Source organism: Thalassophryne amazonica, chromosome 1 (genome assembly GCF_902500255.1).
Source record: "Thalassophryne amazonica chromosome 1, fThaAma1.1, whole genome shotgun sequence".
NCBI classification, from domain to species: Eukaryota; Metazoa; Chordata; class Actinopteri; order Batrachoidiformes; family Batrachoididae; genus Thalassophryne; species Thalassophryne amazonica.
The window spans coordinates 67,535,304-67,561,781 of NC_047103.1; the positions used below are offsets into that span (position 1 = coordinate 67,535,304).

The 26,478-nt window shown below is 39.9% G+C and overlaps 1 protein-coding gene across 1 annotated transcript; it reads left to right on the forward strand.

The window, feature by feature from the left end:
- The first annotated feature begins 1,156 nt into the window (after positions 1 to 1,156).
- Positions 1,157 to 16,576, forward strand: nrros (negative regulator of reactive oxygen species). Its single transcript, XM_034171460.1, has 3 exons — positions 1,157 to 1,514; positions 12,423 to 12,534; positions 14,416 to 16,576. Exons 2-3 carry the CDS (start codon positions 12,436 to 12,438, stop codon positions 16,372 to 16,374), a joined length of 2,058 nt encoding a protein of 685 aa, XP_034027351.1. The 5' UTR covers positions 1,157 to 1,514; positions 12,423 to 12,435; the 3' UTR covers positions 16,375 to 16,576.
- Positions 16,577 to 26,478: the final 9,902 nt, after the last annotated feature.

A 26,478-nucleotide genomic window follows, 5' to 3' on the forward strand; every position in this document is an offset into this window, starting at 1 on the left:
TGCAGCACCGCGTCCCTCTCTGCCTTGCGTGCCCCTCCTTCTCTCTCCCTCTGTGCTCAGGGACTGTGTGATTACAGCGCACTGGTTCTCTGCTTGAATTCAGATACACTACCTCCCCAGTTGTAGCGTGGTTGAGGGTGCACATTTTGGGTCTATATGTCCCTATTTTTGGATATTGAATGTTGACAAACTCCTTACCTGTTGTTGCGCAGCTCTCAGCTATCCTGATGGGGCTAAACTGAAGCGCTTTCTGGTTGTGCTTTAAATAGCACATTGTGGCGCGCTGCAAGCGGTCAGCTGACCTCAGGCTGAATCATTTTTGTGTGTGTAGCTTTGTTGTCTGATTTGTTACGTTTTCTTGGTGATTTTTGGGTACTAAAGATGGGTAAGGAATTTTTTATTGTGATTGAGTTACAGATTGGTGGGGAGTGTTAAAAGGAAAAGAAAAAAAAGGAAAAAAAAAAAACATTCCCCTCTGATTATCTCTTGGTACGCCCAGGGGCGGGGCGTTGGGTATTTAGGGAGGGGATATTGCTGTCAGGAGGGAATGGTGTTGGAGCGTTGGTAGTGATGCATGGGTGGTGCTGTTGTCCCTACGGTGTCTGAAGTTTTTTTTTTCCCCTCTTCCCCTCCTCGTGGGTTTTTTTTTTTTTTTTTGGGAAATTGCTGGCCCTGAATAACGTATATTGCTGGGAGACATCTTGGACTCAGCCATTATTATTATATTTTTGAGCAGTTTGAGCAGAACCCCGTGACACAATCCTGACGTGACCTGTCAGGATTGTCCTCGTCAGCCATCTACATACACATCTCCATTATTTAGTTCAGAAGATCATCGCCTCTGACAACAAAGACTTTTAACAGGACCAAAGTACTTTTGGTTCCTTACAAATAGGGAACATGCAAAAAAAAAAAAAAATGCTCTCTGGTTATGTTCACTTGATTCAGATTTAGAAAACCTTATATTAAAGCTAAATTTTGCACTCAGTCGAAGTTAAAATAATGTATTTATTACACATATCTGAGTGTCACAAACTGGCTGTTGCAGCAACAGGCCGAGATATCAGGCAGGAAGGGGTGTGTGTATGTGTGTGTTGAGTGGTTTCCTCTCAAGTAGATTGTGTGATCAAAAAAGAAAAAAAAAAAAATGTGTGAAGGGTGTGTTCTCCCTTGGGTTTTGCGGTAGTGCTCATGCTTCGAACCTTAGCTGCTTACAACAATATCACTTGTGTCACTGTGAAGAAAAAACCCCACTTGTGTTGATCAGCCTGCACTCGGCTGACTGTGGTCTCAGGCTGAAGAACCTCTTTCTGACTGCAGCTTGTCCATGTGACTTGGTTTCCGTTGCCTGCTTCCGTGAATAGTTAAAAAAAAAAAAAAAAAAAGAGGCAGTAGTTGTTCAGTCTGTGCAGAGGACGACACACATGAGAAAGCTCTGCTTCAGCGAGTCAACCAGCGATATGGTCAAAGAATCAACTGTCAGTGGCTTGGGAAATCCACACCTAACCACCAGTGTAAGTACATGCACAGTGAACTGATTAGGCACATCATGCATAACCAGACCACACACAACAAACTGCATCTTTGTCCGATATAAAAACGCTAATTGTAAGTGTGCATTTGTGTTACGCTTGCTGCATTTCAGCAACATTCAGCGATCATCTGCTTGTATGTACAACAAACCGGCATAGGCAGTTATACAACATATGGACTCCTGTAAAAAAAAAAAAAAAAAGCAAACAACAACCAATATTTCAGTAAACAGTAACAGTTTTCAAGACATGTGGCAGCACATAGTCAGCCTTGGATCACATGTTATGCCTGTTTATTCTCTTTAGTTGTGCAACTAGAAAGCCAACTCAGAAATATAAACAACAATTTATCTGGATAAATGGTGCCATTTCAGTGTTGTTTTTTAAATATAATAGCGACATGATGTATGAAGGTAAAAATGAATGCCGTATATTGTATGATGTCAGCTATACTGTGTTTGACATTCCAAATTACATATACATATATGTTTTGGAATTTTCTATTACTAGCAATGCAATCTGAAATTATTTCCTTGTGCATGATCATGCAGTTGTTCAAGTTTTTCAAACATGACTCTGTCCTTCTGCGTATTAAAGGAATATTGTGTAACAGTGTTTCTTTTTTGGTCATCTCATCACATTATAACACGCTGTACATATTTCCATAGGAATAAGAACAGTTTATAAATGAAGGCCCCAAATATAAAAGAATAGTGTAAAGTTATAATTGTTATAATAATGACTTATTATTATTATTATTATTATTATTATTATTATTATAACAATAATTATTATGACTGCTGCTGTTATTATATACATACATAATCTGCAATATACTCGTAGTAGCCAAGTGGCCTCTGTGTGCGTGCATGCGTATGGCTTTGATACGCAGAAAACATGCTTATGTATTTTGGATGAAGGATGAACACTGCAAAAAAAAAGTTGATAGGACTATTATTTTTGGAGACTTTAGCGATTTTAGCTAACCAATAAACAATGGATGTTGTGCTGCAATGCACCATGGGAGTTCGGGGTTTTGGGGTTTCAAATGTTGTTATTGTGGTTTGTACTAGTTTAACAGTGTTGTTAGTGTTATTGATTTATTGTGTTTTTGTAGTTCAACTGGTTTAGTCAGTTTAATTGTCATATTGCCGGTACTATGAGTGAAAACTGTAGCGCATTTGATGTCTTCTGCCACCATCTCTGTTCATGTCTAAAAATAAAAGCACCTCCTTGTGACAGAATGCAGAAAAGACAAAAAGCTCTCTGTGTGTGTGTGTTTAACTTTAATCATGGACAAACTGGGGAGAGCTGACATTTGCCATTTGGTATTATATATTTTGGGTCAAGGATGAATGTTGCAAAAATGGAACATTGATAGGACTAATATTTTTGAAGTAACTATGGCTATTACCTTATGTTGGTAATTACATTCTGTACTAACACACCATTCCAGCAGGGGGTGGTAAATCATCTTTATACTGAAAGTGTGCGCGCATGCCTGCGTGCGTGATTTTATTTAGTAAGTTCAATGTAAGTGCATAATATAATTAAAAATATGTTAAAACTACATGGATGACACAAGAAAGTGAAAAAAAACTTATTTCCGTTGTGGTCCATTTAAAAATCAAATGTCAAAACACTGGTAAAAAAAACAATAATAAAAAAATAAAAATAAAATAATAATAGCGGGTATATGATAACAAGAACCTTAACAATTGATAAATACATTAAGACAGTAAATTAACATTAACAAAATACATAATTAACAGGAAAAAAGGGTTGAGTTCTTCTAAAAACTGTTGAGGTCTAAGGTTCTAAAAACATTCTGGACTCACACCATTCCAACTCATTCTAAAGACTTTGCATAATTTATTACCGCCGTTGAAAATGTCAGCTACCTATTTTATAAACACTACCTAGTCATATATAATTATATATACAACAGTAGTTAATATGAGTTTTAAATAATATTATCCTGGTGGATTGAGCTCCCGGACTTATGCCGCGTTAACACCGCATGACACGCAACACCACAAATTTGCATCTCTCACCTGGCGATGGATGTGCCACCATTGCCCGGTGTGTCGCTCTGCTTTCGCTGCGAAAATTCGCCCCAATGCGTCATCAAATAGGAGGAGCTTCCATTCCGCTCATTGTCAAGTCAACATGCCAGACCTTGATCACACGGAGTGAGTTGCTGTGCTCTATTTGTTGTGGAAAGCTGACAAACGGCGCCAACGGCGCCATCCCTGGGTTCACAGCATCCTCATGAGACGTTTCCAATTCTGGGAGTTTAATTATTTGCTGCAGGAGCTGCGTCTGGATGACGGCCGCTATCAGCAGTACTTGCGCCTCTCCAGGACCCAGTTTGAGGACCTCCTGTCCCGTTCATATGCGCACATGTGAACAATTAAAAAAAAAAAAAAAACTGGCTGCCGCTGCAGTTCCCTCGCTCTCCTCTCCAACTCTGTCATAATTGTGTTATAAACCAGTCACCATTTGGTTTATTATACATCTGTGTAGTTAATAAAATTATCTCACGGACAATTCTTCACGCGCGCATGTGGAAAAAAACTGGCTGCTGCCGCTGCTGCAGTGCTGCTGCTCGCTCTCCCATCCAACTCTGTCATAATTGTGAAATAAAGGACAAAAGGGACAAGTCCTGCTCACAGGCTGGCTGCCAGAGACAGGACATGTCCACATCAAGTATAAACTCCAGACATCCCCATGTCACTACATATCCAGTCCCTGATTGGTCATCGCAACGCGACAAGATGAAAAAGTTCAGATTTTTCAACTTGGGGAGGAGGGCAATGCCACGCGACATCACGCCACAAACGTGCCAATCGCTCAAAATCGCTTCATTCGCGTCGCTTCATTCGCGTCGCTTCATTCGCGTCCATGGTGTCGCATTGCGTGGCTTGGACTTTTGTGGCGCCACAATGCATCCTTCCAAAGGGATTACATGGCATCCTGTCGCCGCCGTCACTTGCGTGTCGTCCAGTGTGAACGCGGCATTAGACTCTGTGTATATTGAGCGCTTGCACAGAAAAGCACGGCCCATCTGCAAGGATAACATCCACCTGGGACATTCCCTGTTTGTTCCTCTGCTGTTGGGTAAGAGGTACCACACTATAAGGACACAGACTAATAGGCTAAGGAACAGCTTTTGCCCCAGAGCTGTGGCCCCCATCACTCCACTCCGTCCCCCTCCCACAAACACAGACATTCAGTAACGGATGTCAACATGTGCAATAAATAATACAGTCTGTTTACATATCTAAAACTATCCTCCCTCACTAAGCATGAAGCACCTTAATACGTTATTAAGCACCTTTTTGCACTGTCACACTTTTTTTTGTATTTAAGGATGTCTGCCATCTTGTAAAGTTGTTCGTTGTTTTTAAAGCTGTTGTTATTGTGTTTTTTTGTGTATAGCTGTTTGAAAAGTGCCACCAGAATTTATAGCAGAAATACGACAATAAACATCTGTTGTATTCTATAATATAATATAATATAATATATTGCTATTGAGGTCATTTCTGAGAGCAAATACTGGTGCCACACGCCACTACATCCATCACGCTATGGAACTGTCTTGGGTCCTTGACATCATAATTACTATGTTGCATAAAAACAAAAACAATTAATTAATTAAATGGCTTTAATGTTCATGGGTTTATTCATCTTTTTTTTTGTAAAAATACAGATACAAAGTGTGGTCACTAATATATTTAGGATTAGTCTACTCAAAACTACACTACAACTACTTATTGTAGTGCTCCGCTCAAATTAATTAAGTTGTGCAAATTGGTTGGATTTCTTTCTCTTTTTTTACTTTTCGTGGTTCCAGTGACTTTAGTGGAGCTTCATCCTCCTGAGATCTAGAAAATAAAAGTGTTTCCGAAAAAAAAAAAGACATCAAACCTTTATTGGAAAACAGCCTTGAGTCGTTCCTGTGTTCATTTTCATTATGAAGAGTATAAATGGTACTGTGTTGGACAAAAATAAGCACAGTCTCTTTAATCACAGCCACAGAAGCCTATAAACAGACATGCATGTAACTAGTTAACTGGTGCTCCTGGTACTTGAGCACAAAATACAGTAAATAAATAAATAAATAAAATAAAATTTAAAATGATGTGCAGCTAATAAGGAAGGGAACTGCTTTAGCAATGATGACAGATTGTTGGAAAAGTGCTTCCTTCCATGTTTTCTGCTGCACATCTTTTATTTGTAGTATGCATGAGCACCACTTATGTACAGGGGTGCCTACGGTGCATCCGGAAAGTATTCACAGCACTTCACTTTTCCCACATTTTATTATGTTACAGCCTTATTGCAAAACAGAGTAAATTCATTTTTCTCTTCAGAATTCTACTCACAACACCCCATAATGGCAATATGAATTTTTTTTTTTTTTTTTTTGTTGTTGCTGACTTATTAATAAAAAAAAGTAAGAAATCACATGTACATAAGTATTCATAGCATTTGACAGCATTTGCTCAGCACTTTGTTGATGCACCTTTGACAGCAATTGCAGCCTCTTCTTGAATATGATGCCACAAGCTTGGTGCATCTACAGTATCTTGTGCACACACTCAAAAAAACCAACATGGGTGTTGTTGCTTTTTATGTTACATGAACGTACGTCTAACATGTAGCGTCTACGATATAGAATCGAGTTTTATGTGTGAACACATTCAAATCATGTAGTTTCAACATAACATGTAACAACATAAAATATAACTTGCTCAGTGAACATGATAAAATTATGGAAAGTGTTTCCACCAAAGTAAAATGTGTTAACGTAGCCAGAAACAATTTTGCTGAGTGGCCTAAATATAAATTTGTTGGGTCAACATGATGAATTTGCGTTACTGTTACCTGTTCAGGCCAACTAGATTTGTAAGGGTAAACGTAAAAAAACAAAACAAAAACAACAACAACAACAACAACAACAACAAAAAAAAAAACAGTAAGGCCCTTTGGCTGCTCGCTTGTCTGCACTCGAGGTCATCACAGCAAATCCAAGGTGGCTCTGCATAAATTGTGCTGATCCAACACAACAAAGTTAAGTTGACATGTAATTGTGAATGGCCAAAGGAAATTATATCAGTGTGTTACATTTACCCTTACAGGGCAGGGGTGATGGCCAAATGGTTCGTGCACTTGGTTTCAGTTTGGAAGTTTCCCAGTTCAAACCCCACCCTTACCACATTTCTCCAAATAATGTGGAGTTGCATCAGGAAGGGCATCTGGTGTAAAACCTGTGCCAATTCAACATGAAGATCCACTTCAGATTTGCTGCAGCCATGAGCGCATACAAAGGAACAGCTGAAGGGATATACCTTTTATTTTTGTTACATTTCCCCTTACAAATCTAGTTAGCCTGAACAGTGGTAATTGAGTAAACAGTAACACAAATTCATCCTGTTGACCCAACAAATTTACATTTAGGTCTACATTTACTTTTACAAATCAAGTTGGCCTGAACCATTGTAATTAGGTAACAGTAATGCAAATTCATCATGTTGGCCCAACAAATTTACACTTAGGTCACTCAGCAAAATTGTTTCTAGCTAAGTTAATGCATTTTACTTGGATGGAAATACCTTACATAATTTTATTATGTTCACTGAGCAAGTTATTTTTTGAGTGAAGACTTGAGGCTGTAATTGCTGCCAAAGCTGCATCAACAAATTATTGAGCAAAGACTGTGAATACTTATGTACATGTGATTTCTTAGGTTTTTATTTTTTATAAATTTGCAAAAAAAAAAAAACCCCCAAAAAACCCCAACATTTTTTCATGCTCTCATTATGGGGTGTTGTGAGTAGAATTTTGAGGGGAAAAATGAATTTACTCGACTTTGCAATAAGGCTTTAACATAACAAAATGTTGTGAATGCACTGTGAATACTTTCCACATGCACTGTATTTATCCATTAGAAATGTTAAATATAAATGTTCAGAAAAATATGTAAATTACCAAAGCCCTCTGTGACTCTCAAGAGGTGGTGACAGGCTTGAGGGTGACAAGCAGTTGCCGTTTTTCGACTGACAGGCATTACAGGGGTGTGGCCAGCTCGTTGTTACTTGGCATTATTGTCCACAATATTTAATGACTGACACAGAAGATGTGGAAACCTGACGCTGTCACTGAGCTTTTCCTCCATGCTTGACCGATGGACAGAAACAAAGAATGATTTGTTTCAGTCCAAAATGTTTCACTCACTCACTCAGTCACTCACCCATCCACGCAATCAAATCTTCGCTCGTTCTCACATTCCCACCGTTAAACTGACCTCTCATCAGGAGGAGGGTGCGCTGGCAGGAGTGTGTGTCTCTCACATGACGGAGTGCACGCGTGTATGTGCGAACAGGTGATCCAACCAGCGTGCGCGTGTGTGGCCAGATGAAATGGTCACGTGTATTCATAATGGCTGAATGAGCATGGCGTGTGCATGTGCCTGCGTGCGTAGAAGAGGTGATCAAAGCAGTGTGTGACTGGGTGGCTGAAATGTTTGTATGTGTGTTCATAATGGCTGTACGAGCTGCTCCACACATACACGTGCGTGCGAACACAGGAGCTGTCCATCCAGAGAGCGCACAAAAAGGCTGACAACTGTCAGTGATCACCTGCTTGTGCACAGTCTGGCGAAAAAATCCCTTTAGGCGTTTCATCAGTATATACTTGCATTGCTAGATTTTATTTGTCCGGCTGGACTCTGTAACTGCTGTTGAACTGTGCTGGCAGTGCGCCAACTTCCCACATGTGCGCAGCATTCTTCAGATGCGGCCAGCAAACTTTTTCTTCTCTTTTTTTAACTCTTTTCTTGTGGCCATTTTACTTGATACGCATCTTAACACAACTGTAGTTGGATTATCGGTGTGGGACGGCGTTTCACATGAGATTTATTAATGCCAGAGGTGGATTAATTTTTTTCAATTTATTTTCATTTATGTAGCGCCAAGCATAACAGAGTTGCCTCAAGGCGCTTCACACAAGTAAGGTCTAACCTTACTAACCCCCAGAGCAGCAGTGGTAAGGAAGAATCCTCAAGCAGACCAGACTTAAAGGGGTGACCCTCTGCTTGGGCCATGCTACAAACATAAATTACAGAACAAAGGATTATGCATTTGTGAAGACATCAATGTTGCACACAGTGCAGCCGGGTGTAAAGGGAATACATGTATTACAGTGGTAACATCCATTCAGGTGCATTGCAGGGAGCTGCACTGAGCCTCTGATGTGCACAGAGTGCCACATACATGTTATTAAATAACATTTCCTTCGCTCTCCCTGGCAGGGGTCCAGTGGAGGTGGACAAATGTGGCACAACATGCCGGCAGGCTTTGCTGTGACCGATCGATCTCAGAGCTCAATCAACCACGATCAGATAGTTTCAGATGCTGTTATGATGCTGTCAGAATAGGTAGATTGAGTTTAGATGATGCACAGACTGCATATAGGCTGCCGTCAGATGTGCCTCCCATCTCGATGGCGCCAAGAGTGTTCTGAACTGTGCAACACATTTGGGACAGCTGAGCAAATGGGACCAAATATGTAGACTGCTCATAGACTGACATCCATTGGTCTTCAGACTGCACCTCAATATTTCCCGATTGTATTATTCTGACGCCATTCGGCCTCAATTGACATATGTGTGATGGAGGTATTGGCATGTGAACATCTCCGTATGATGCCTTGTAAATCACCTCAGAGGTATTATGTGGTTAAAAAAGCAGGATTTTTAGATTTAGAAGTGTTTATTTCTTGCAACTTTTACAAAATCTAAAAGAAAAAAAAATGCGAAACAGATTTACAAAGAACTACACCTGTTTCGGCACGTGTCCATTTTGGATTATTTTGATCGACCAACCAAGATATGTCACGCTGACACTGTGCCACCTTCAGAAATCATGTGCAACATTATCAATGTCGATCACCTGTCACCACCTCTTGTTACGCAAAATAGTGTCAAGTGGGGTGGGTAATTACCTCCTCCAGCTTTGTTGGTGGAGGTTATGTTTTCTCCTGTTTGTTTGTCTGTTTGTGAAGAGCCTGGAGCCCACAATTTTTCATATACCGTATCATTATGACAGTTTTAGTGAAGATTCATATCCTGACAGACAAGAACCAATTCAATTTTCAAGGTCATAGGTCAAAAGTTAAAGTCAAGAAAAATCTTGGAAAATTGGAAAAATCTGAAAAATCCATTACAACACTGAACAAATTTTCAAAAATTCCTAACTGTCAAAAAAATTCAAATTTAACATTTCAAAAATCTAGTATCTTTTATCGACTGACTGATCGATTGATCCAGATCTGATCCAGATTACAGATTTTGTGGCCATTTAAATTTAACATTGAAAACCCCATTTAATATATCTTTACATTATATCTTAATCAAACGTGCCCCAATCACACTCATATTTGAAAGTAAAGTGCAGACTGCACTCACTATCACGTGACAAAGTTTGTTCCTGATCTGATTCGGATTGTGGACATTTGAATTTAACATTGAAAAGCCCATTTGGTGTACATTTTGCATTATATCTTAGTAAAAGGTGCCTCAATCACTTATTTTCCTGTTATGGATTTACCTACATCACCAAAACTGGTTCCAATTTTTGCCAAAAAGCAATGACAAATTGTGCATAGGAGAGATTTCTGTGAAAATGATCTGAAAAACAATTTAGAAACCAAAAAAGTAAAAAAAACAACAACAAAAAAAAAGCCTAATGACACCACAAAAAACTTTGATGCAAGTGCACAAACAAAATACATACTCCTGACATTTGATCACATCTAATTTAGCTTATGAAAAGCCACTTCAAACAGGACTTTGACCTTTAAAAATTTTCCAAGGTAAAAGTTTGTGGAATTGAAAACTAGTGCTGGCGGAGGTTTGCGCTCTACGAGCACAGTGCTGTAGTTTACATATTTTTCAGAACATTTAGATTTCTATTAAATAAATAGTTTACAATTAATAATTTCATTTATGTTTATTGATTATATTTATATTTAGCAATTATATTTTCATTTACATTTAATATTTACATTTATCTTGAATTTATATTTGATTCTAAGAAAATTGTGCTGAATAGTAAAAAAGACACACCACAGATTTTATAAAAAGTGCCCCGTGTAAGATGTAAGTTTTAAAATTATTCTGACCCAGAAAAAGAACAGTTCTTAGATCAAACTGAAGGCCCAAGAGTGTCATGATTTTGATGTCCAAAATAATTACACTTTTGACCACAACTGTAAGTAACTTTAGCGTTTTCTTACTTTAATTTGCCCATGTTAACTTTCTGTGACTGAAGCTACTATTTACAGTGGCTTGCAAAAGTATTCAGCCCCTTGGTATTTCACACATTTTAATTTGTTTATGGTGTTTCAAATACAAAATGTAAATCAAGCTTCTCAATATAAAAATTTCTAAAATTATCTTCCTTAGACTCAAACTGAAAACAAATCTTTACAACTTGATATAAATTAATCAAAATATAAAAGCCAAGATGATGGGTTGCATAAGTAATGGACCCCTTTGGTATAATACCCGTAAATAATCAGTTTTATTGCCAGTTTTCTTCAGACAAGTCAGGGGATAGATACATGAACATTTCCAAGTCACTGAATATGTCTTGAACTTTATTTATTATTTATTCAGTTCTCAAAAACTGAGTGACTGCAAGAAGGAGAAAAGTGAGGAAAGCCATCAAGACACACAGACAGCCCAGAAAAAGTTTTAGACTTCTGTGGCTGTGATTGAAGAAATTGTGCACAGTGCAAATTCTGCGTTTTGTATCTCCATAGGGTCTTCTTTCACTAAAACATCAAATCCAGGCTTGCATCTCAGATGTACCTTCTGGCAAATTGTAGGTGAACTTTCAGGTCTTCTTTTTAAGAAAACCCTCCTCTGCTCCACTTCATCATGAAGCTGTATAACGGGATACAAAATCCAACACTTGCACTGTGCACAATTTCTCCAATTACAGCCACAGAAGCCTGTAACTTCTTCTGGGTTGTCTGGGTGTCTTTGCTCACTTTTCTCCTTCTTGCACAGTCACTTAGTTTTTCAGAACTGCCTACTCCACACAGATTTACCATAGAGTGCCATACTGTTTGTATTTCTTCATAACTGATGTAAATAATTCATAACTGATGTAAATAAAGTTCAAGACATATTCAGTGACTTGTAAATGTTCATGTATCCATCCCCTGACTTGTCTGAAGAAAACTGACAATAAAACTGATTATTTACAGGCATTATACCAAAGGGGTCCATTACTTATGCAACGCATCATCTTGGCTTTTATATTTTTAATTAATTTATATTGGGTTGTAGATTTACTTTCAGTTTGAGTTTAAGGAAGATAATTTTAGAATTTTTTATATTGAGAAGCCTGGTTTACTTTTTGTATTTGAAATGTCATAAACAAATTAAAATGTGTGAAATACCAAGGGGCTGAATACGTTTGCGAGCCACTGTGAAACCACACTTCATTAATTGCTTTGTATTAACACGTATAATAAGTATAATTTCATAGGTTTTTTAAAAGTTTTTACATAATAATAATAATAATAATACTATGAAGTAATGTTTACAATGCCAGCCAATCATACTTTTCACGATGCCATCACAAACTTGCCGTGGGATCGCATTGAAAATGCAGCTTCTCATGTTTATCAAGTGATATTTGTGGTTAAACTAAAAATAAACAAAAACTGAAAGGTTTCAAAAGGAGATGTGAATGAAACCAACATTGCAAATGTGTTTGCCTTTTGCAGAGGTGCAAACCTCAAATTTGGTTTTGAGATAAAATGTTCCACGTGTTCGCAAATTTAAAGGTTGTTTTTCTCTTTTCTCCATAACAGGGAGGATGTTAAAATGCCAGTCCACAGGCGCACTCCCATCCTGCTTTGCTTCTTTCCTGTGTGGAGAATCCTGACAGTTTTAAGTCATCCACAGCACCACCAATGCCAGATGGTAAATATATGTCACTTTATGCAAAAATGAGCTGGAAGTACATATGTAATAAACATAATGAATTTAATTTGCATTTATTTCTATGAATGTTTCAAATATATATATAAAATGTCAAAGTTTCAGGATGACGAAGGTCTCAGATGTGTCAGATGTTTTACTCAGTTTCCACTGTGGTCATCAGATAATCTCAAGCCGTGATGTGATGATGTGCGACACAGTATCTTAGTGGTTATCACTGTTGTATCACAGCAAGAAGGTTGTGGGATTGCATCCCACCTGGGACCTTCCTGTGTTGTGTTTGCCTGTCATTGGTGTGGGTTTCCACCAGGTGTTCCGGCGTACTCCCACTTCCAAACACATGCAGGTTACATGAACTGGAAATTTTAAATTGGTCGTAGGTGTGAATGAGTTTGTCTGGCCCTGTGACAGACTGGTGTCCTGTCCAGGGTCCAGGGTGCATCCCAACTCTCGCCCAGTGACTGCTGGGATAGGCTCCAGCCCCCTGTAATAAGCGGGTATAGAAAACTAATGAATCACATGATGAGTGGGATAAACTTCACGCTGGACAGACCTCCAGTCTATCGCACAGCTGACATATCGACAGACAGACTCATCCACATCTACGTTCAAGTTAAAGTCCTCAGTTCACCTAAAACCTGATGGCCTTTGGAAGTGGGAGGAAACACCCAGAGGGAACACATGCAAACTTCTTGCTGTGAGCCACCGTGCTGGCCTCCCGATAAAACAAGAATTAATAAATTTGAAAAAACCCTTTTAAATTGGGATGGAAGTACACGGTTTCAGAATTGTTTCTCTTCCCATGGGATTATTATTACATCCACCAAGGACATAATAAATCATTGTTTATTTATTTGTCAGGATTATGTCAAAACTGCTGCACGGCTTTTGACGAAATGTTCACCACAGATGGCTGTTAGGCCAAGGAAGACTCCATTAAAAATTTGGAGGTGATCCGGATCCTGATTCTGGATCAAGATTTCACTTCATATAGGCTTTGAAGGATTACTGTTAGCAGGATTACGTCAAAACTACTGTACAGATTTTGACCACATTTTCAACACAGATACATATGTGGTCATGGAAGACTCCAGTAAATTTTGGAGGTGATTTGGACACAGATTCTGGATCAAGATTTCCCTTCATATAGGCTTTGAAGGATTACTTCAAAACACCTTCATGAATTCTCACCAAATTTGCACCACAGAGGCATGGGCATAGGAGACTCCACTGAATTTGGGAGGTGATCCAGATCTGGATTGGCAGATGTCAGAAATCTCAGTTTGCTCTTGTTGTTGTTGTTGTTTAGATTTTGAAATTGTTGATGTGGAAATATACTGCTTCACAAGAAAAATGACAAGATGGGGCTTGAAAACTGAATGGAGTGTTAATTTCAAGAGATCATATTAAATATACACTCTAAGAAATAAAATGTTGAATTTAATTGATAATGTTAAGGTAACTTTTTCCACATAACTGTCAATTAAGTGCTTTAATTAATGCCAATGACATTAATTAAATCAAATGGGCAAATGTTGTTTTGCACTTAATAAACAATGTTATGTGGAAAAAGTTAACTTAACTTTATCAATTAAATTCAACATTTTATGCCTAAGAGTGTATGTTTCATTTCTAAGAGTGTACATCATCTCATCAAGCTAAATTTAGTCATAAATTAAATTTAAAAACTAATTAAAAACAGATATTTGCTACCAAGGATACCTCATAGACACTGACAGGATGCATACTTAAAAAAAAAAAACACTTAATGTTTAAGGGAAAGAAAGTGTCCACAGTCTGTGGAGTATAGTACAGTACAGAGACTCTTGACACTACAGTATTATGTGCTCTTTGTCTCTGCAGATACAAAGAACAGCACTCTGCAACAATTTCAGGCTCTCCTCGGTGCCCTCAGGACTGCCTGACAACACAGAGGAGCTTCAGCTCAACTACAATCACATTCAAACACTACAAGATGATTCTCTGCTTCGTTATCCCACATTGGGCACCCTGAGCTTAGCTCGCAACAGTTTGGAGAAATTACAATCAAACACTTTTCAGGCCTCAAAACTGTTAGGAAGCTTGAATTTAGCAGACAACAACCTCCACATTGGCTACCAGGAAAGCAGCAAAGCACTAAAGAAACTACCTGGACTGAGAGTTCTTGATCTGTCAGAGAATAAGCTTGACGATGGTATGGCCTCCGTTCTTCTGCAGAATCTCACATCCTTAGAGTATCTCAATCTCTCTGGAAACCTCCTGCTCAGGCTGGACGAGAGCTCATTCTCGGACCTTCACCAGCTTAAGGAGCTCGACCTGCAGAGAAACATGTTGTTTGAGATCGACAACGCCTTTGACGGCAATCCCAAGCTCCAGCGTCTCAACTTGGCCTTCAATTACCTGCCTTGTCTCATTGATTTCCACATGATCCAGCTGGTGGTTCTTAATGCCAGCCACAACGTCATTGAGTGGTTTATCACCAGAGAAGACATCAATGTTACCTTCCATCTGGAGACACTGGACCTTACCAACAACAAGCTGCTCTTCTTTCCTTTCCTCCCGGTGCAGAGCCGCTTGCGGAACCTTTACCTCTCTCACAACAGTGTGCGTTTCTATGAGCGCTTGGAAGACAGCGCCACATTCCCAAATGGGACTACAGAAGTTCAGTTCTACAACCTGAGGAACAACACGAGCAACGTGACGGTTCGGCTTTGGGATGACAGCCTTCACGGCGACGTGTCCGCTGTGGAGATTTTAGATCTGATGGCAAACCAGGTGGACTATTTCCCCAAAGGATTCTTAGGGAAAATGCTCGCCTTGTCCAGACTTCGAATGCGCACCAACTGTTTGGAAGCGCTGAATCTGACTTTAGAACAGTTTGCTAGCAGCTTGTACGAGTTGGACGTTAGCAACAACAGGTTGCACCAGATCGCAGCAGATGAAGATTCCCTGACTGCGCTGGGCAACTTAACATTCCTAAACCTGAGCTTGAACGATCTTCAGTGGTTCCCTTCCAGATTATTTTCCTCACTGCCGAGCCTCAGGTCGGTGGATCTGAGCTTTAACAGCATTAATGTTTGCCAAACCCAGAAGGCCGATGCCTTCACTGACACTATCTCAGAATGTGTAATATGGAAAAACGCTGCATCCCTGCGGCAACTTTACCTCAAGGGATGCAAACTTGAGAGAATTCCGCCCTTTGCATTTACTGGAATGTCTCTGACGCACTTGGAACTGTCGGACAATCCCGGACTCTTTGTGGAACACTCATTACAAAGTCTCAGTGGAACGCTACAGCATCTAGGCCTTGGAAACACACAGATACAATCTTCTGACTTCTCCTCTTTCAAAAGGTTGAAGTCTTTAAACATTTCAAGGAACTTGCTCACCCATTTCCCCACCTCACTTTCAAACCTTGACCTGAGACTCCTGGACGTAAGGGAGAACAGACTGTGGACGATTCCCTCAGACCAGGCAAGAGCATTAGCCCCCAAACTTCAGACCATTTTCCTGACAGGGAATCCTTTCAATTGCTGCCAAACGGAATGGTACAGGACATTTGTAACAGCAAAGACAGTCAATATGTTTGAACAGTCTGATATCATGTGTGAAGATCTCATCCAAGCAACGCACCAACTACAGAACTTTCACTCATTTATGTGCAGGGAGGAAGATGCAGAATCTATATTCTGGTATATCATGCTTTGTGTATCAATAGGACTTTCTTTGGTGAGCATTTCAACCATTTCTGTCCTCATGCTGAGGCACAAAATATTTCAAAAACCAATCAAAAAGAAGTGTTTGAAGCCAACATCTTACTGAGACTTTATAAACCCAAACGACACTGTGCCGTGTGGCTAGCAGTGGCAGCAACACAGACGTTTTTCCACTCTAGGAGGCAGTTATTTGTGTTAGCACAAGAGAATTTATCATAAATGTGCAAATGTGCAATTTAAGGTAAATTTTGCCTATTACTTCACACATAAAATACACAATAGATAACAACAAACAACAGCAACTGATTCAGAGTGTAATAACAATCAGATTTTTTACAGTGCACAATTGAATAATTTGGGAATACATACAGGGAGAATAAGCAAAAACCTACATATAACAGCCAGCAGGACAGTTAGGACATAGGCTGGTGTCCCTTATGTGGTGATGATTGTTTTTGTTCGTTTGTTTAAGAAATAAAGCCAAATAATCTACCATACTGAGATGTTTTCTGCAGTAAAAAACATAAGTCCACTGGAATTCTTTCCCAACATCTATATGGGTGCATTTTCGATAAACTCTGATCAATAAACAGAACCAGCAAACAATGTTATCACCTCTGAACAGCTACGGCAGCACAAGACCAACTTTTATGAAATTCAACACCCAAAAACTCATGAAGGGCCTTATCTTGACCAAATTTGGCACACACTTTAAATCGCATAACAAGTGCCTTTAGGGGGTTTCCAATTCATTTTTGCTATTTACACGGCGCGTAATCTGAGTACAAAGTACGGTGCAACACTAAGGGGTTGCAATTAGTCAGTCGAGAAGGTGTTTTGGGTGTAACATGTCTCTGTAATGGTTATTGTGATTGTCATGTTTGCTTCATGGTCCTTTTGTCTATCATCGTCTTAGTGTATGGGAAAATAATAAAGGCAGCAAATCGCTAGTGCACTATTAATCATTGTATATATTCTTAATGGTATGAGTCAGCTGTAACTCATACAGGAGTGATATGCCCAGACAAGGGATTTGAAACAAAAAAGTACATGTGTATAAGCTAGCTATGATGTCTCGCAACTTCTTGTTGCCCCACAAATCCTGAATATGTACTAGACACTGGCTGGGTCAACCAAACCAACCCACTTTGACAACATCAGCATAGGCTGTAAAGAAGCACCTCCGATATTTGGTTTTGTGTTCAGTGAGTATTCACAGAGCTTGGATACAGTCGACAGCTCACTTCTTGGGTGTGATGCCAGACTGTCGCTGAGCGGCAAGTAACAGGTACTAAATCTTGTTTGGAATATTTCTATCAAGTACCTTTCCCTACACAGTGTAATACCCCTGTAGTTACTGCAGTCCAGTGTAGTTATTTTTAAGTACATGCAGGAAAATGTGTTTTCTTCTGGAAAACAACAGTGTAAATCCACACTGGATACACAAATTACACAGTACGTACTGGGCAGATTTGCAATAAGGAAAAACATGAGAGTGAAAAACCACATGTACAACTGTTGACAGAAGTATACAGCCCGGTCTCACATTTTTTTCGTGTCGCCGCCATGGCTCAGTTTTTTTTTCATTTTGCTATTTATAATCTTCCTCTTCTCCTAACTCTAACCATAACCACACTGTAAGTGTGTACCCTCCCCAAATGTTAACCATGACCAAACCCAGACTCCCCCTTTCACCCCACATTATGTGCCCCCATCGCAAAATGAATTTGTGCCACTGCTCCAAAAAAACGACCCATTTCTGTACCATTGTCACAAACCCATAGAAGTCATTTTTGTAATCTAGTCCCACGAACTGCCACGAGACTAGATTGAAGTATGTAAGACACTGGCAGCAAAAAAACACTTAAGTGCCACCCTTAATGGGGGTCCATACCCCATAAAGCTCCACCCTAGAGCCGCCTATGGCTTTGCCTTCTAGAGGATGTAATTAAATTTCTGTGGGAAATATGTTGGAACTTGGTGCCCATTTTTATAATTACACTAGTGTTCAGAATAATAGTAGTGCTATGTGACTAAAAAGATTAATCCAGGTTTTGAGTATATTTCTTATTGTTACATGGGAAACAAGGTACCAGTAGATTCAGTAGATTCTCACAAATCCAACAAGACCAAGCATTCATGATATGCACACTCTTAAGGCTATGAAATTGGGCTATTAGTAACAAAAAAAAAGTAGAAAAGGGGGTGTTCACAATAATAGTAGTGTGGCATTCAGTCAGTGAGTTCGTCAATTTTGTGGAACAAACAGGTGTGAATCAGGTGTCCCCTATTTAAGGATGAAGCCAGCACCTGTTGAACATGCTTTTCTCTTTGAAAGCCTGAGGAAAATGGGACGTTCAAGACATTGTTCAGAAGAACAGCGTAGTTTGATTAAAAAGTTGATTGGAGAGGGGAAAACTTATACGCAGGTGCAAAAAAATTACAGGCTGTTCATCTACAATGATCTCCAATGCTTTAAAATGGAAAAAAAAAAAAAAAAAAAACAGACGCGTGGAAGAACACAGAAAACAACCATCAAACTGGATAGAAGAATAACTAGAATGGCAAAGGTTGTTGTATGGCTGGGGGGCCTGGCTGCCTTTTTGTTTCTGTCTTTTGTTTTTCCTTCCAGGTGGCTTGCATTTGGGACTGAGTGGCTGTGTTGCTGAGGTTATCAGGACCTCACCCTGATCACCTGCGGCTCGTCAGGACTCACAGCTGAGGTGCATCTATATGGATTGGAACATGGTGGCATTTAAGACTGGAGTATACAGTGTGTATTTGCCAGAGACTCGACCTTGTGACCAGACGGGTGAGATCGTCGTCTCGGGAGCCATCTCATCATCAGTGGATGCAGAGAACGTCCAGGGTTTGATGCACGGTCTGTGAAAGAGGAGGGGGTGAGGTCTCACGCTCGTCAGCACACTTCCTGAGGTACGTTAGATTTTGTGACTAACATTTATACAGTCAGTAAATGTGGTGTCCCTCACACCTTTATTATATTGAGCTGTATGTTAGTCATGTATCGGCTTCCACTGCAGTGGAGTTTTGTGAACTGGATGTTCCATGCCTGCAGGTTGGGAAGCTGATTAGTAATCAAGCCAGGAAGTGTTTGCTGTTTGTACACCTTTAAGTGTTCTCTCTGTGTGTAGAGTGTGGACTCACATAATGGTTCCTTCTTTCACAGACTCGGTTTGTTGCGGCCACCTGGGGGGTGTCGGCGGGGTCCTTGGGTCCGAACAGCTTCTGGCTCCGGACCGTTAGCGCTGCTGGGAGCGCACCACGCCAGACCGCACTTTCTTTTGTTATTTTTTGTATCACTGTTATGTATTAAATTCAGTTAGCCTTTGTACCGTGCTCTGCTTATTTCATACTGGGTCCTTCGAACGCTGGTCGGTTCTCCGAGCTGCGTCCGACACATAACAAAGGTTCACCCATTGATCAGCTCCAGGATGATCAAAGACAGTCTGGAGTTACCTGTAAGTGCTGTGACAGTTAGAAGATGCCTGTGTGAAGCTAATTTATTTGCAAGAATCCCCCGCAAAGTCCCTCTGTTAAATAAAAGACGTGCAGAAGAGGTTACAATTTGCCAAAGAACACATCAACTGGCCTAAAGAGAAATGGAGGAATATTTTGTGGATTGATGAGAATAAAATTGTTCTTTTTGGGTCCAAGGGCCGCAGACAGTTTGTGAGACGACCCCCAAACTCTGAATTCAAGCCACAGTTCACAGTGAAGACAGTGAAGCATGGTGGTGCAAGCATTATGATATGGGCATGTTTCTCCTACTATGGTGTTGGGCCTATATATGGCATACCAGGTATCATGGATCAGTTTGGATATGTCAAAATACTTGAAGAGGTCATGTTACCTTATGCTGAAGGGGACATGCCCTTGAAATGGGTGTTTCAACAAGACAATGACCCGAAGCACACTAGTAAACGAGCAAAATCTTGGTTCCAAACCAACAAAATTAATGCCTCGCAGATGTGCAGAAATCATGAAAAACTGTGGTTATACAACTAAATACTAGTTTAGTGATTCACAGGACTGCTAAAAAGCAGTTATGAACATAATAGTTTTGAGTTTGTAGCGTCAACAGCAGATGCTACTATTATTGTGAACACCCCCTTTTCTACTTTTTTTTAGTAATAGCCCAATTTCATAGCCTTAAGAGTGTGCATATCATGAATGCTTGGTCTTGTTGGATTCGTGAGAATCTACTGAATCTACTGGTACTTTGTTTCCCATGTAACAATAAGAAATATACTCAAAACCTGGATTAATCTTTTTAATCACATAGCACTACTATTATTCTGAACACTACTGTATGTACAGCACTTTGGTCAACTGCTGTCATTTTAAAGGTGCTTTAGAAATAAAGGTTGAGTTGAGAAATATAAGTCAGAACCGTCCTTGGCAAAGAAATACGAGGTCTGTTAGAAAAGTATCCAACCTTTTTATTTTTTTCAAAAACTTGGTGGATTTGAATCATGTGTGCTTGCATGAGCCAACCTTGAACCTTCGTGCGCATGCGTGAATTTTTTCCATGGCTGTCGGTTGCCTCATTTGCTTGTAAGCAGCCTTTGTGTGAGGTTGGGTGTAGTCTCTCGTCATTTTTTCTTTGCAAGGAAATGGCGGAACGACTGGAGCAGCGCGACTGCATCAAATTTTGCCAGAAACTGGGTGACAGCCAGGTGGAAACCATTCGGATTATTCAGACGGCTTTCAGTGATGATCCTCTGGGCATCACACAGATTAAGGAGTGGTACAATCGCTTTAAAGACGGCCGCACAATGGTGCAGAGCGAGCCATGCTCCGGTCAGCATCAACATGCTGAAATGACCAGATCATTTCCAAAGTGAACGGTGTGGTGATGTGGGACCGTCGTGTGACAATCCGAGAAATTGTGGACGAGGTGGGCATGTCACAACATGTCCTGTAAGGCTTCAACACGAAGGCGCGTTTGCTGCGCCATCAGCTTTGTGCCGATGAATTTCGCTGCAACTCTTTTCATGGCAAAATCTTCTGTCACAGTGGAATGTGCCGAAAAAGTGCTGATGTCCACCTCTTCTGCAATTTCTCAGATAGTCACACGATGGTCCCACATCACCACAGCGTTCACTTTGGAAATGATCTGGTCATTTCAGCGTGTTGATGGCCGACCGGAGCGTGGCTCACTCTCCACCATTGTGTGGCCGTCTTTAAACCGGTTGTACTGCTCCTTAATCTGTGCGATGCCCATAGCATCATCACCGAAAGCCGTCTGAATAATCCGAATGGTTTCCACCTGGCTGTCGCCCAGTTTCTGACAAAATTTGATGCAGTCGCGCTGCTCCAGTCGTTCCGCCATTTCCTTGCAAAGAAAAAACGACGAGAAACTACACCCATCCTCACACAAAGGCTGCTTACAAGCAAATGACGCAATCGACAGGCGTGAAAAAGTTCACGCATGCACACGAAGGTTCAAGGTTGGCTCATGTAAGCACACGTCATTCAAATCCATCAGGTTTTTGAAAAAAATAAAAAGGTCGGATACTTTTCTAACAGACCTCGTAGCAGTCACTGGATATTTCACTTTTTTCACTTGATTCAGTGAAGTTAGCACATAGTGGTTCAAAACCCAAGATCTGGCACCCTGTTGTAAAAACTGAGCTGTGCTCTTGTGGGGCATGGTGCGTGTTTGCGTTAACACATGCAGAAGTTGTGTGATGCAAGCTGCTGCTATAAACAGCAGCAGAGGAAACCTGAAATTTCCTGTTTTGTTAAGATGTGCAGCAACTGCCCAGTTCAGATTCTCAAACATGGGGGGGTTGACATTTCCTTCCCATTCATGAGAGACAGCTGCAACGTGGGACACACTGACTGACACACAGTCCCTGGGTGGCAGCACCCAGGAGGAGTGGATATGAACCAACATATTGGTACCAGCTGCTGTCTGGCCCAGTGCGACCCAGAGTTTACAAAGTCTACAAGGTTTAGTCCAAACTACACAGAAACCAGCACCAATAAGAATCAGAACTACAGCATGCTTCAATATGTGTGTAGTTTTGGAGGTATATTGTCACGTACATGTGCAGCGTGCCGGAGCCCTAACCAGAAAGTAACCAAAATACCGCTGTGGTGATGCTCAGGGTCATGGTGGTTGGAACAGAGAAAGAAACCAGAAATACGCCGCTAAACAGCAACATTTCCACATATTTCAAATCACAACACACTCAGAAAAGACAGAAGGAGGGCTGCAAATACAACATCCAAATCAAAAAAGGTTAGGACAGAATGGAAAACAGCAAAAACAAACAGGCAAAAACTAATGATTCTTAATTTACTTTGAATTCTGTTTCAATGTTAACAGGTTGAACCCAAAATATTTCATGCTTTGTGTGGTCAACATCATTTCATTTTTTTTCTTTAAATACACATCCATTTCTGCATTTCAGGACTAATAAATTAAAACAAACAAACAAACAAACTTGGCACAGGGGCAATTTAGAGCTAGTAATGAAGTAAAAAAAACAAAAAACAACCTCCAATAATTATGATGTGATTGTAATCATGACTGTAATTATGATTTGTTTCAGTGTTAACAGGTTGAACCCAAAATATTTCATGCATTGTGTGGTCATCATTTCATTTTTTTTCTTTAAATATACATCCATTTCTGCATTTCAGGACTGCAATAAATTCTAAAACAAAAACAAAACAAAACAACAAAAAAAAACCAAAGCTGGCACGGGGGCAATTTAGAGCTAGTAATGAGGTAAAAAAAACAAAATAAACAAAACTCTCCAATAATTATGACGTGATTGTAATCATGACTGTAATTATGATTTGTTTCAGTGTTAACAGGCTGAACCCAAAATATTTCATGCATTGTGTGGTCATCATTTCATTTTTTTCTTTAAATATACATCCATTTTTGCATTTCAGGACTGTAATAAATTCTAAAAAACAAAAAAACAAAAAACAAAAAAAATTGGCACAGGGGCAATTTAGAGCTAGTAATGAGGTAAAAAAAACAACCTCCAATAATTATGACGTGATTGTAATCATGATTTGGTACAAATGCGCTGAGTCGCTGTCACTAACAATCAAAAATGGGCAGAGGATCTCCAGTTTGTCAATAAATACATGAAAAAAATTATTGAAATTTTTAAAAACAATGTTCCTCAAAGAAACATTGGAGGGGTTTGTATATTTCATCCTCTACAGTACATAATATCATTAAAGAACTTGGTGCTTAAAAGGCGAGGCCTAAGCCAAAACACACGAGCTGAGATTTGTCAGACAACACTGCATCAAGAACAGTCATTCATCGATAGCTGATATAACCACATGGGCAAGGGATTACTTTGAGAAACCTTTGTGAAGGACTACAGTACAGAGTTTCATAAACAAATGGCACTTAAAACTTTACTGTACAAAAAAGAAGCCTTATGTGGACCTTGTCCAGAAGTGACAGTGACTTCTCTGGGCTCAGATGTATCTAGGTTGGACCATCACACAGTGGAAAAGTGTACTGTAGTCAGACAAGTCAGTGTTCCAGATCTTCTTTTTTTTGTGGAGGAAATGGACACGGTGTGTTTCAGACCAAATCAAATCAAATCAAATTAATTTTATTTATATAGCGCCAAATCACAACAAACAGTTGCCCCAAGGCGCTTTATATTGTAAGGCAAAGCCATACAATAATTACGGAAAAAAACCCCAACGGTCAAAACAACCCCTGTGAGCAAGCACTTGGCGACAGTGGGAAGGAACTCCCTTTTACCAGGAAGAAACCTCCAGCAGAACCAGGCTCAGGTAGGGGCAGTCTTCTGCTGGGACTGGTTGGGGCTGAGGGAGAGAATCAGGAAAAAGACATGCTGTAGAGGGGAGCAGAGATCAATCACTAATGATTAAATGCAGAGTGGTGCATACAGAGCAAAAAGAGAAAGAAACACTCAGTGCATCATGGGAACCCCCCAGCAGTCTAAGTCTATAGCAGCATAACTAAGGGATGGTTCAGGGTCATCTGATCCAGCCCTAACTATAAGCTTTAGCAAAAAGGAAGGTTTTAAGCCTAATCTTAAAAGTAAAGAGGGTGTCTGTCTCCCTGATCCGAATTGGGAGCTGGTTCCACAGGAGAGGAGCCTGAAAGCTGAAGGCTCTGCCTCCCATTCTACTCTTAAAAACCCTAGGAACTACAAGTAAGCCTGCAGTCTGAGAGCGAAGCGCTCTATTGGGGTGATATGGTACTATGAGGTCCCTAAGATAAGATGGGACCTGATTATAAGTAAGAAGAAGAATTTTAAATTCTATTCTAGAATTAACAGGAAGCCAATGAAGAGAGGCCAATATGGGTGAAATATGCTCTCTCCTTCTAGTCCCCGTCAGTACTCTAGCTGCAGCATTTTGAATTAACTGAAGGCTTTTCAGGGGACTTTTAGGACAACCTGACAATAATGAATTACAAGGTCAGACCAAAGATGAAAAGAACCATCCGAGTTGTTTTCAGCACCAAGTCCAAAAGCCGGGATTTGTCATGGTGTGGGGTTATAGCAGTGCCCTTGGCAAAGGCAGTTTACACTTCTCTGATGGCAGTATTAATGCAGAAAAGTACAATGAGATTTTACAGCAACATAGGACAACATCTTCTCCATGAACGTCTCTGCATTTGTCAATGGGACAATGGAAAACCACATTTTGCAATGCAGACCACATTTTAAAGGCATGGATGCTAAAGAAGAGAGTATGGGTACTGGACTGGCCTGGCTGCCATCCGGACCCCAATGGAGAATGTGTGGAGACTTTTGAAACAACAATGCAACAACACCACCTTATAGGTCCCTTCACACATAACACGATTGAAGCTGACTAGTGCACGAAGGAGGAATTGCATGTCATTTGTGAAAAATTGGAGCCGCCTCAAACTCCTCGTACACCTGTTGCCACAACCATTTACGCACACAATCGGCTGAAAGGCAGTAAATGCCCTGCGCATGCTCATTTGATCTGAACTCTGTTGATTTTGAGCAATTTATATTGAAAATAAGGGTGTGTCTCTTAAAGGGGTCACACTGTACAAAACTGTGTTCTTTTAAATCCACATCTTTCAAGGCTGGTTAAAAGGATAAAGCTCTTGATCACTCTGGGAAACGTCTATGGATAGTGGTTGTGTTAAAAGTGCTTTAGAAATAAAGTTGGTATGGTTTGGTATACAAAGCAAGTTAAAAGTAAATCACATGAAAGAGTTTATTTTATACTGAAAATCACAAATACATTTTCAGACTGTGGAGTCATTCTTGTGTTGAACACACCTGACTGAGCCCAACAGAGCACAGCAAACTCCTGGAAATGGTGATGCTCTTATGGTGGGGGAACTGTGGAAGAAGCATTATAGTTGAATGAGCATATTGAAAAATTAGGTTTAGGGGAAATTACATTGATTAGACCACACATTTATCATTTTCACATCTGGACAAATTAGGTGTCAATTAAAAATTCTTGAGGTCCCTTAACTTTTGGAATTGAATAAATGTCAGTTGTTTCTTTGGTTATGCAAATGTAGGCCAAAAGGTCACATGTACTCAAAGGAAGTCAAAATTCACCACTTTTCTGACTTAAAATGCTGTTGTGGCCAAATCAGTTGGAGATTTTCAACCGAACTGTCAAGATTATGTCAGAACTACTTCACAGATTCTCACCAAATTTTCACCGTGGACACATATTCGGCCATGGAAGAATCCATTAAATTTTGGAGGTGATCCGGATCCAGATCCAGATTCTTGATCAAGTTTCACTTTATATAGGCTTTGAATAATTAAAACTACTTCATGGATTCTCATCAAATTTTCACCACTGACATATATTAGGCCATGGAAGGCTCCGGTAAATTTTGGAGGTGATCCAGATCAGGATTCTGAATCAAGATTTCCCTTTTATAGGTTTTGAAGTATTACTTCAAAACTACTTCACACATTCTCACAAAATTTGCACCAGATAGATATTAGGGCATGGAAGACTCTACTGAACTATGGAAGTGTTCCAGATCAGGATTGGCGGATGTCAGAAATCTCTGATTGTGCTTGTTTTTCAGTACATTCATTCAGTGAGGTCACACAAGATATGTGGCCCAAAAGCATATATTTTACTTTATTTGATATTAACATAGTTTTCCTAATGCAGTAGGGTTATATACATAACAACATACCAAAGAAGTCAAGTTGTG